At 42.6% G+C, this 11584-nt stretch overlaps 1 protein-coding gene across 2 annotated transcripts; it reads left to right on the top strand.

Annotated features, from left to right (window-relative positions):
* Positions 1-3902: 3902 nt before the first annotated feature.
* On the top strand, positions 3903-11372 carry LOC110496299 (interleukin enhancer-binding factor 2 homolog). 2 transcript variants are annotated; one of them, XM_021572118.3, is made up of 15 exons: positions 3903-4125; positions 4580-4639; positions 5766-5808; positions 6121-6225; positions 6405-6482; positions 6594-6696; positions 7067-7132; positions 7397-7513; positions 7808-7886; positions 8204-8291; positions 8686-8747; positions 8887-9001; positions 9177-9267; positions 9347-9539; positions 10193-11372. In XM_021572118.3, exons 1-14 carry the CDS (start codon positions 4121-4123, stop codon positions 9496-9498), a joined length of 1164 nt encoding a protein of 387 aa, XP_021427793.1. In that variant the 5' UTR covers positions 3903-4120; the 3' UTR covers positions 9499-9539; positions 10193-11372. The 2 variants fall into 2 exon arrangements, 1 of the variants encoding a protein (XP_021427793.1); XR_016488517.1 differs by having other exon boundaries at positions 4012-4125; positions 7747-7886.
* The last annotated feature ends 212 nt before the right edge of the window (positions 11373-11584 follow it).

The raw sequence follows: 11584 nt of genomic DNA, 5'->3' as shown, positions 1-11584 counted from the left end.
ATACCATAAGTTCCTCTGTAGCAATTGTAATTATTCTATAGTACAACATTGCATTGTAGTTGAGATTAGTGTTTTTTTTTTCTTCTTGAACAGTCCCTGTAATTAAAATGTCTCAACTCATAGCTTTATCACACAGCAATTCATTATGTAACGGTTAATACATCATTTGAATAATTACAGGGTTACTACCCAAACAACACTATAAATTACCTTTGTTGAAAGCCTAATGGTCTACTTATTGGTAGATCTTGTCGATAAAAGTGCATGTCCGTGATTTTGAATAGTCAAGAATATGCACGCATTTCAATATATTCTCCCCTATGTATTTATTTGGACAGTGAAGCTAAAACCTTTAATTTGTCTATACTCCAGCATAGTCCCCCCATTTGAAGGTGTCATAAGTATTTGGACAAATTATAGTGTAGTAAATTTTGTAAAAAGTTTAGCATTTGGTCCCATATGCCTATTTACTAACACAATAAGTGAATTTGTCCAAATAATTATGACACTTTCAAATAGGGGGACTAGATACACAAAGTGCTTTCATTTCTAAAACTACAACATATGTATGAAAATACTCTAAAACAAAACCTTTCAACCTTTGATCTCAAATCCAGGTTTTCTGTCAAAATAAATAGGCAGGGGAGTGTATGAGTTTGACATAGGGGGGGGGGGGGCATTGGGGTCGCCTTTTTCTTTTTTTTTTAACAATGAGGGTAGAAATATGTCCTTACTGGCCCTCCAACACAACACTTCCAGCAGCATCTGGTCTTCCAGCCAAGCGTTGACTTCATCAAAAGATGACAATTTCATACATTTGCAATGAAGTTGGATTGTTGGGTACCTGTAATTAGTAGGCAAATTGCTTCGTCTTTGAGTAACCTAGTTGATAAATTTCACTTCAATGTGAAAGAATGCAAATGAAAACAGATTATTGCCATTTTGATTGTGACTTGTCAATTAACCTGTCATACTTTTTGTAAAATGGTTTTAGTGTCTATGTATTTGAACATCAATCTAAATAAAGAGAATAAGCTAAACATATTGTCAAAATTCAAGAAAACGCCCAGGTGAGGATGGTTGCTATCCATCAACCTCTGGGTTATGGGCCCAGCACGGTTCCGTTGCGCCACTCTGCCCCAGTCGGCGTTAAGAAGATCCTGGATATTTATTCAGTCTTTCTGATGGCAGTCTACACGTTGACATTATGCCTTTGTAGCCAGCAACAATGAGTTCCATTTTGGGTCCTGACTTCCGTCCGTAGCAGTACTCCATCCAGGGTTGCCATGTCCGCAGTTTTCTTAAACTTGGGCAACTTTGAAAACGAAGTCGCGGGTGAAAATGTAGACTATTGGTCGCGGGAAGCATGTTTTTATATATTTCGTTGTGACCTGCAGCTGCTCACTATTAAGCAGTGAGCTGGCTGTTACTGAGTGGGTGAATGGTGGGGAGAGGGGCGGAAGGTGTGTGTGTATTGAGATAGCGTTGCAACTTCGTGACAACTTTTTTACCAGTTGTAGGTAGGCTATTTAGATTGTCATCATGAAGTCACCTACCTACACTACAGGTCAAAAGTTTTAGATCACCTACTTATTCAAGGGTTTTTCTTTATTTTTACTAGTTTCTTCATCATATAATAATAGTGAAGACATCAAAACTATGAAAAAACACATGGAATAGTAACCAAAAAAGTGTTAAACAAATTAAAAATATACACTGCTCAAAAAAATAAAGGGAACACTAAAATAACACATCCTAGATCTGAATGAATGAAATATTCTTATTAAATACTTTTTTCTTTACATAGTTGAATGTGCTGACAACAAAATCACACAAAAATGATCAATGGAAATCAAATGTATCAACCCATGGAGGTCTGAATTTGGAGTCACACTCAAAATTGGAAAACCACACTACAGGCTGATCCAACTTTGATGTAATGTCCTTAAAACAAGTCAAAATGAGGCTCAGTAGTGTGTGTGGCCTCCACGTGCCTGTATGACCTCCCTACAACGCCTGGGCATGCTCCTGATGAGGTGGCGGATGGTCTCCTGAGGGATCTCCTCCCAGACCTGGACTAAAGCATCCTCCAACTCCTGGACAGTCTGACTGACCCACCGCCAAACCGGTCATGCTGGAGGATGTTGCAGGCAGCAGAACGTTCTCCACGGCGTCTCCAGACTCTGTCACGTCTGACACATGTGCTCAGTGTGAACATGCTTTCATCTGTGAAGAGCACAGGGCGCCAGTGGCGAATTTGCCAATCTTGGTGTTCTCTGGCAAATGCCAAACGTCCTGCACGGTGTTGAGCTGTAAGCACAACCCCCACCTGTGGACGTCGGGCCCTCATACCACCCTCATGGAGTCTGTTTCTGACCGTTTGAGCAGACACATGCACATTTGTGGCCTGCTGGAGGTCATTTTGCAGGGTTCTGGCAGTGCTCCTCCTGCTCCTCCTTACACAAAGGCGGAGGTAGCGGTCCTGCTGCTGGGTTGTTGCCCTCCTACGGCCTCCTCCACATCTCCTGATGTACTGGCCTGTCTCCTGGTAGCGCCTCCATGCTCTGGACACTACGCTGACAGACACAGCAAACCTTCTTGCCACAGCTCGCATTGATGTTCCATCCTGGATGAGCTGCACTACCTGAGCCACTTGTGTGGGTTGTAGACTTCGTCTCATGCTACCACTAGAGTGAAAAGCACCGCCAGCATTCAAAAGTGACCAAAACATCAGCCAGGAAGCATACGAACTGAGAAGTGGTCTGTGGTCACCACCTGCAGAACCACTCCTTTATTGGGGGTGTCTTGCTAATTGCCTATAATTTCCACCTGTTGTCGATTCCATTTGCACAACAGCATGTGACATTTATTGTCAATCAGTGTTGCTTCCTAAGTGGACAGTTTGATTTCACAGAAGTGTGATTGACTTGGAGTTACATTGTGTTGTTTAAGTGTTCCCTTTATTTTTTTGAGCAGTGTATATATATTTGAGATTCTTCAAAGTTGCCACCCTTTGCCTTGATGACAGCTTTGTACACTCTGGCATACTCTCAACCAGCTTCACCTGGAATGCTTTTCCAACAATCTTGAAGGAGTTCCCACACATGCTTGTTGGCTGCTTTTCCTTCACTTTTCCTGCAACAAAACTAGCCTTCTTTAGACTAGATGAGTATCAGAGCGTCAGCATTTGTGGGTTCATTACAGGTTCAAAATGGCCAGAAACAAAGAACTTTCTTCTGAAACTCATCCGTCTATTCTTGTTCTGAGAAATGAAGGCTGTTCCATGCGAGAAATTGCCAAGAAACTGAAGATCTCATCCAACACTGTGTACTACTGCCTTCACAGAACAGCGCAAACTGGCTCTAACCAGAATAGAAAGAGGAGTGGGAGGCCCCAGTGCACAACTGAGCAAGAAGACAAGTACGTTAGTGTCTAGTTTGAGAAACAGACGCCTCAGAAGTCCTCAACTGGCAGCTTCATTAAGTAGTACCCGCAAACAGTGATGAGGCAACTCCGGGGTGCTGGCCTTCTAGGCAGGGTTGCAAAGAAAAAGCCATATCTCAGACTGGCCAATAAAAATAAAATATGGTCAAAAGAACACAGACACTGGATAGAGGAACTTTGCCTAGAAGGCCAGCATCCCCCCTCTTCACTGTTGACATTGGCTGCATACCACACCTCCTTTGAGTTATTGCTTAATTATAGCAGTCAAAACAAGTTAAATCGACATCCATTGATGGAAAATTATCAGGGGTGTTAAGAAAGGCAAATTATATTTTCTCTTGTGACATATTTTTAAACTCGCAAGAATTTCTATTTGATGGAAAATCGAATATAGCTTCTTAGCCTGTATCAAAACAAGTTACGTCGATATTCGATCTTAATTCGTTCGATAACGTTATGAGGAAAGGGGTTTATTGGATACATGTGTCCTTTCTTTCTGCTAACTTTTTTGTGGTGGCTAGTTTTCAGGCTGTATGTACTGGTATCGGGTAATTGGGGTAGAAATTTTTATCTGGACCTGGCAACCCTGACTCCATTAGTAGTCTGCCTGACCGGCATTGGATGCTGGTGATTTTTCTGTGAACATCTACATTAAAACATCAAAACGTCTTACGCGATGAGGTAGTTTCATACATCTGATAAAACCACAATGTTAGATTATATTTATACAGTATCCAACTGTAAAAGCTGTGTAGACAGGTGGAATTTAAAGGGATGGTTTAGGGGAGGTTGTATTAGCTAGCAACGTGTAGCGTGCTAACGTTAGCCCAGCTAGCCTTTTTTCTTCACATCTAGCCGTCTTTGTTAGCCAGGTGGCCTGTAGCATAGCTTTACTGATAACTAACTAGTTAGCTATCCATCAAATATCATTGTTAATGTATGATTATGTAGCTAGCTAGATGTGCATTGTTATGTCTTGGTAAAATGAATGAATGAACAGTCAGTAGCTAGCCCCGTTAGCCATGCTATGGAAGCAGCTAGCTAGTTAGCTGCTGCTGCCTCTTCAGCAAATTAGTTAATGTGGTAATTGCTATCACCCAACTAACTACTGTATTGATAATGTAACCAATTCCAGAGGCGATAGGGGCAGGGGCCGGGGTGGCCGGTTCGGGTCACGTGGTGGACTGGTGCAAGGGTGAGTAGCTAGTCAGCCAGTTGCTAGAATAATAATATTGGTATACCACTTCAAATTGAGCATGCCTGCTTTTAGTTTTGTGTGATGCCATAATGGTTGATTTACTATGCCCACAACTGTAAAGTTAATCAGTCCAATTTATAATTTAGGCCAATGAGATGTAAGGTTCATGAGGTAACTTTTTGCTAAAATTCATAGAAGAATGTCAAATCAAATGTTATTGGTCGCATACTGCCAACAGTACAGTAATATCCAACAAATTACACAACATATACACACAATTAATATTAAGTGACTAAGAATGCCGTAGAATAGTATAGAATACAGTATATACATATGAGATGAGTAATGCAAGATATGTAAACCTTATTTAAGTGACTAGTGTTCCATTCCTTAAAGTGGGCAGTGATTTCTAGTCTAATCCTATAGGCAGCAGCCTCTAATGTGCTAGTGATGTCTGTTTAACAGTCTGATGGCCTTGTGATAGAAGCTGTTTTTCAGTCTCTCGGCTCCAGCTTTGATGCACCTGTACTGACCTCACCTTCTGGATGATAGCGGGGTGAACAGGCAGTGGCTCAGGTGGTTGATGTCCTTGATGATCCTTTTGGCCTTCCTGTGACATTGGGTGCTGTAGGTATCCTGGAGGGTGGGTAGTTTGCCCCCGGTAATGCGTTGGGCAGACCGTACCACCCTCTGGAGAGCCTTGCGGTTGTGGGCGGTGCAGTTGCCGTACCAGGCGGTGATGCTTTCAATTGTGCATCTATAAAAGTTTGAGGTTTTTAGGTGACAAGCCAAATTCCTTTAGCATCCTGAGGTTGAAGAGGCTCTGTTGCGCCTTCTTCACCATGCTGTCTGTGTGGGTGGTCCATTTCAGTTTATCAGTAATGTGTACGCCAAGAAACTTTAGGCTTTCCACCTTCTCCACTGCGGTCCCGTTGATGTAGATTTGAGGGTGCACCCTCTCCTGTTTCCCGAAGTCCACAATCCTCTCTTTTGTTTTGTTGACGTTGAGTGAGAGGTTGTTTTCCAGGCACCACACTCCTAGAGCCCTCACCACCTCTGTATCTGTATCGGAATGTCTGGTGCAATATAAGATGCGTCAATGTTTATTGGCCCCTTGTTTCAGGTATCGGCCATTTGTCCCCCACATTCCCTTTGACTTCTATGTGGTGAGTATTTGCCACTTTATGTCAAGCATAATTCCTGTATACATGAGCTCTTGCACCAATGGTTATTTTGAAGAGAGCATATCAGTGGTGCAGCATGTAGCTCACTTTCATTGAAATCAACAATTTCTCATTGTCTCATTCTCCTGAGTCAGACTGTACAGGCAGACTGTAATCGATGGAGATCAGCTCACCTACTCATACAGAATGGTCTAATGCTCTAGTCAAAACGACACGGATCTTGTCAAAGTAATACAGTAGCGCAGATAGGGATGTCGAGTGGACAGTGCTAAGCTGTCTCTCTGGTTCCCCCAGTGTGAGATGGCCTTCCCCAGAGTGAAGGCAGCAGCGGATGAGACTGCCTTCAGCGAGTGTCTGCTGAAGAGGAACCAGGACCTCAGCCCCACACCCGCAGAGCAGGTGGAGAACACGCACACAGACCTCTCTCTCTCAAACATTCAACGCACTACTCTCCCTCGGTCATCCTCACTCAAACCACACTTGCTGGATAATTTAACTCAAGGTTATGTGTTAAACAACACACTCCTACGCTATGCTTATTTCCATTGACTACATGCAAACTCTGCTCCCCCTTTCAGTCCTCTATCTTGTCCCTGGTCACCAAGATCAACAACGTCATCGACAACCTCATTGTCGCCCCCGGCAACTTTGAAGTGGTGAGTTCCAGACCTTAGTGGAGAATAATGTGCCGAAATGTATCTCTATCTTGGATAACATATTTAGCCTTGTACAATAACAATGGGAATTTCTTTCTCCTCTCATTCCAGCAAATTGAAGAGGTACGTCAGGTGGGCTCATACAAGAAAGGCACCATGACAACGGGACACAATGTCGCTGACCTGGTGGTCATCCTCAAGATCTTGCCCACGCGTGAGTTCTGTGTGTGTGCCAACAAAGCAAAGCCCATTTGATACATTATTTGATTGGTCTTCAAATGTCAACGATGTTGATTGCTGCACAGCATTTTGCGATATTGCTGGGTTATAATACATCTACATTTGAGTCATTTAGCAGAAGCTCTTATCCAGAGCAACTTACAGGAGCAATTAGGGTTAAGTGCCTTGATCAAGAGGACATGGACAGTTTTTTTTCCCCGGTTACTAGCCTAATACCGCTAGGCTACCTGCCGCCCTAATATAAGTCATTCCTCATCCTGGGCTGTATTTCCCATAGCAGCCATTTTGAAATTGTCTCCATTGGTTGTACTGAGCCCCCATAATGAAAGTTGTCTCTCTTGCAGTGGAGGCTGTCGCGGCTCTCGGCAACAAAGTGGTGGAGACCCTCCGCACACAAGACCCTGCTGAAGGTGACCGATATTACACAGCTGCGTTTGTTTTCATGTGGCCACATCGTAACATCAGTCATTGAAGTTCGATTTAGCTTTCAATAGCATAAATTCTGCTCCTATTTACCTTTGTTGATAGGTCGTGCCATGTTGTTTTAGCGACAAATTAATTCAAAAGTGTAAATACAAGGATAATGTAGGCATGCTGGGTAATATGATACAGGGTATTCTACATCTTCAGTGGTTATGATGTAATGTTGCCAACTGACTCCCTCTTTGTCCTAGTTCTCTCCATGCTGACGAATGAGACAGGTTTTGAGATCAGCTCTGCCGATGCAACAGTGAAAATCCTCATCACCACTGTTCCCCCCAACCTGCGCAAGCTGGACCCCGAACTGCACTGTACGTACATTCAGACGCACACACACACACACACAGTACAATGTGATAGAATGTAAACATGAGCTGCCCTCATAACTACACTCATAGAGCTACATAAAAATAAGTCAAAACACTCAGGTAGATGCACTGTGATTGGCACAAAGCTCTCTGTCGTGCATGCCATAAGCATTCATTGTAGACTGGAGGCAGCTTGTGTTTGCGTTTTTTAACGTAGATGTATTATCTGTTTTCAGCTAGACAATGGTGCTGTAAGTGGTCATCATGGTGTCGGTGACATGGTCTCTTTCTCCCCAGTGGACATCAAGGTGCTGCAGAGTGCTCTGGCCGCCATCCGACATGCCCGCTGGTTTGAGGAGAACGCCTCCCAATCTACGTAAGGCATCTTTTTTATAAGGTCTTTTACCTCTCAGCCCGTTTACCCTCACAAACCGATGTCTCCTCAGTATGTGTCTCAAATGATGTAATAGGTCCTCGGTCTCCTTTTTTTCTTGAACCTTTCACATCCTTAATATTTCTCACAAGTAAAGGAGGAATAAAGGGAGCCTTTTTATCCTAAATGTTTCAGCCATAATGACCTTTTGTCCCTTTTTATTATCCCGTGTGCATTGTAAATGCCAATACAGCAAAGCGCTGACAAACTTATCTTCTTTAAAGTGTTCAACTCGTGTCCTGGTTATTGTTGTTATTTAGGGTGAAAGTGCTGATTCGCCTGCTGAAGGATCTGAGGGTGCGTTTCCCCGGGTTCGAACCTCTCACCCCCTGGATCCTGGATCTACTGGTGAGTCCATTGCACTGACCATAGTTCTACTGGATGTACAGGTTCGGCCACTACATCCCCCCCATTCTCACGACTCAACACATAACGTGATCGTAGTTAGCCCACTGCATTCATCATAGTTATGCTAATGTTCAGTTCTACTGGTGGGGACACCACACCTACCATTAGCACAACTACTGGTAAACCATTAGAATGTAATACTGGTGAGGCACGATAATGGATGATTTAGCTATTTGTTGCGAATTACCACACACCGAGCAAGTCACCTGGCTAATATGTTATGTTTTTTGTGATTCTCTGTCTTTGCTATTGTATTGTCCCTAACTGAAAGCTTGTATCGTATCACTGTATAACTAAAGGAGGAATGAATAAGGAATTAAGTGTTTCTGCTCAGGGTCATTCTGCGGTCATGAACAACCCCTCCAGACAGCCCCTGTCACTCAATGTGGCTTACAGGTGAGTCTTCTCATTCCCTCAGTCAGTTGTTTTTCAACTGTAGGTGTCTTTTGTTGACTGTCTCATTTCCGAAACATGACTTTGTGATACTTTCTGGCGGTGCCTTCATTATTTTTTTTGTTAATGTTGCTCTTTTCAGACGCTGCCTACAGATGTTGGCCGCTGGACTTTTCCTGCCAGGCTCAGTGGGCATCACTGACCCCTGTGAGAGTGGAAACTTCCGGGTGCACACCGTTATGACCCTCGAGCAGCAGGTAATATCCTCGCTTTGGGCTGCCTTCAAGGTACAGGTGTGGGGAACCTTGGTCCTGGTGACAGGGTTTGCTCCAGCCCAGCACTAAATCACCCATGATCATATGTGTTTGGTTAGGATTACTGTCAGATGATTCACATAGGTATATCAGTTGAAAGTGTGTCTGTTTTTTGTAGGACATGGTTTGTTTCACTGCTCAGACGTTGGTCAGGGTCCTCTCTCATGGAGGGTACAGGAAGATCCTGGGCCTGGAGGGTGATGCCAGCTGTGAGTACCTCATCTCTCGCTCTCACTCACACCCTTTTTCTCAAAGTAAACATTAAACAAATATACCTCACCCCCCCAGACCTGGCTTCGGAAATGTCCACATGGGACGGCGTGATCGTCACACCCTCTGAGAAGGCCTACGAGAAGCCGCCAGAGAGGAAGGAAGAGGAGGATGAGGCGCTGGAGGAAGGAGGAGATGTCGAGGATGAAAGCATGGAGACACAGGAGTGAGGAAGAACCCGGAAAGTGATGCGCCACCAGTGAGCTGCCAGGTACCAGTAGCCAGTCAGAAAACCAGGCTCATTACCAGGCTAGCTAGCTGCCTAGCTTATTGTTACATTTCCAACAGTAGCTTAGTTAGCACATTAATGTAACATTCTATAAATTAGCCTAGTTGCTAGTAGCAAATCCCATTAATGTATTTAAGAGTTTAAAAAATCAACATAATTTTTTTTATTTATGGAAATAAATCACTGTAATGCCAAGTCATAACAAAGTAAGCTATGTAGCTGCCACACATTAACAACTCACCAGCCAGAGACTAGCCGGCGATAATAGTGCATGGAGCCATCTACTGTATCAGTGTTACAGGCGAGAATTCTGCAAAATCAGCTCCGCTTTACACAGAGTATAATATGAGAGGGTTTACGAAGGACATTCTTTTGTCTTTGAGAACCACCCGAAGTTCGACTTCGATTCTAACCCTGTGCGCAGTGATGGTGGAGCCAGATATTTTCTTGAGGAAGAAAAAAAAAATGGTCAATGATCAATTGGTTAATGGGAAGACGGGCAGCACCATTAGCGTTGCAAGTGACGGGGAGTAACAAATGTTGTTCGTGGTGGGATCCAATTCACTCTTTTACCCGTACAATGTGATCTGAGGCGTAACAACTTTTTATTCCCCCCCCCTCTTGTCACCATCTAGAGGATCCTGTGCCACATCTTTTTAAATGAACGTTTACCCCTGACCCTTTGAGACCCTTCACTCACCCCTTTGTCCTTCAATGAAGTTCATGTCCACTAATGAATTGACTGCAACGACCTGGACCAAAGTTCTCCCACTGGACGGAGAGACTCGCATAGACTGTTACTGGTCCCTCAACGCCATCAACAAAAATGAAATTCACGGCCTTTCCAGAAAGTGTTGCTATCTATTTGTATTCCGTGTCTTTGTCTGGTTTTTACTTTGTAGCAGCAATGATGACTACATTAAACAGCTTTTTAAAAAAAATGTAATGCCTCTTTACGTAAATACAGTAATGCATACTTTTTAAATTATTTTTTTCAAATGTGTGGCTGGCTGGATAGAAAACGTAGGCCCCATGCTTGTGAAAAGACATACTTCATTTTCAGAGGTTAGATCTGGTCGTGTAATTACCTCCACAAATCATTTCCAGTCTAGGTACCCTAAATTTGACAAACCTTTTTTAGTATTTAATTTATTGGATCACAGTTAAACTTAAATGCTGTTTTGCAGTTCAGATTTGAGAGGTTACTGGTAAGAGGAGCATTTAATTCAAAACATAATTGTCAACAAAACAATCTGATCATAAGATGCCATGTAACTTGTGAAAAACTTTAACGTTCATACTCCTTTTTATATCAAAACTCATAAACACGTCACTGAATAAGGATCATGATTTAATTGATGCAAGTGTTAGACAACTTGGTATTAGTTATAGGTAGGCTTATTGTTTTTGGTTACCTTGCTAATAACCAAACGTCTCCAAATATTGCTCTTAAGTTGGCACTGGAAAATACCTGGATCTTTTGATTGGACTCAACATATCCTATTAAATTGCTTGAGTGGCTCTCTGTCACTAAACCCTCCCTCAACGTTCCATAATGGGGTGAAAATAGCAGCCATCTTGGTCAGGGAGAAATCCAAAGCCAGTCTAATTGGAATTGAAAAGCAGTAGAGGCATAAGTAGTGTGTTTCCTGCTTTTACTTATGCAGGAAATCAAAGCAATGCATGTGATGTATCAGAAATTGTGTAATGGAATTATAGTCAACTGAAAATGTCATAATTTATCAATACAGTTTTATATGGGTTTTATACACATTTTCTGTATAAATAGTCTTTAAAATATATGTAAACAGACCATACATGTCTGATTTGTGTTTTCTTGGAAAGCTGTGAGTGCTATTATATGATACTATATCAGTACTTGTTGCATTTACAGCTTGTCTTAAGTCCTGTCATCAACTGATTTCAGCCGATGTATGGCTGTGGGGTTGACTGCATTGTTTGAATGGAATGTTGGCATATTGGCAGTTAATTTGACACATTTAAGGAATCATTGGAATAATTCCTCC

The sequence above is a fragment of the Oncorhynchus mykiss genome, chromosome 18, assembly GCF_057628025.1.
Source record: "Oncorhynchus mykiss isolate SJ-2025 chromosome 18, ASM5762802v1, whole genome shotgun sequence".
NCBI lineage: Eukaryota > Metazoa > Chordata > Actinopteri > Salmoniformes > Salmonidae > Oncorhynchus > Oncorhynchus mykiss.
Note: the sequence above shows the minus strand (reverse complement) of the source record. Positions and strands in the feature narration are given on the sequence as shown.

Coding starts and splice junctions, on each gene's coding strand:
- LOC110496299 (XM_021572118.3), top strand. Junction 5,809..6,120: donor TTCCCTTTGACTTCTATGTG/GTGAGTATTTGC, acceptor TGGTTCCCCCAG/TGTGAGATGGCCTTCCCCAG. Junction 7,133..7,396: donor CACACAAGACCCTGCTGAAG/GTGACCGATATT, acceptor TCTTTGTCCTAG/TTCTCTCCATGCTGACGAAT.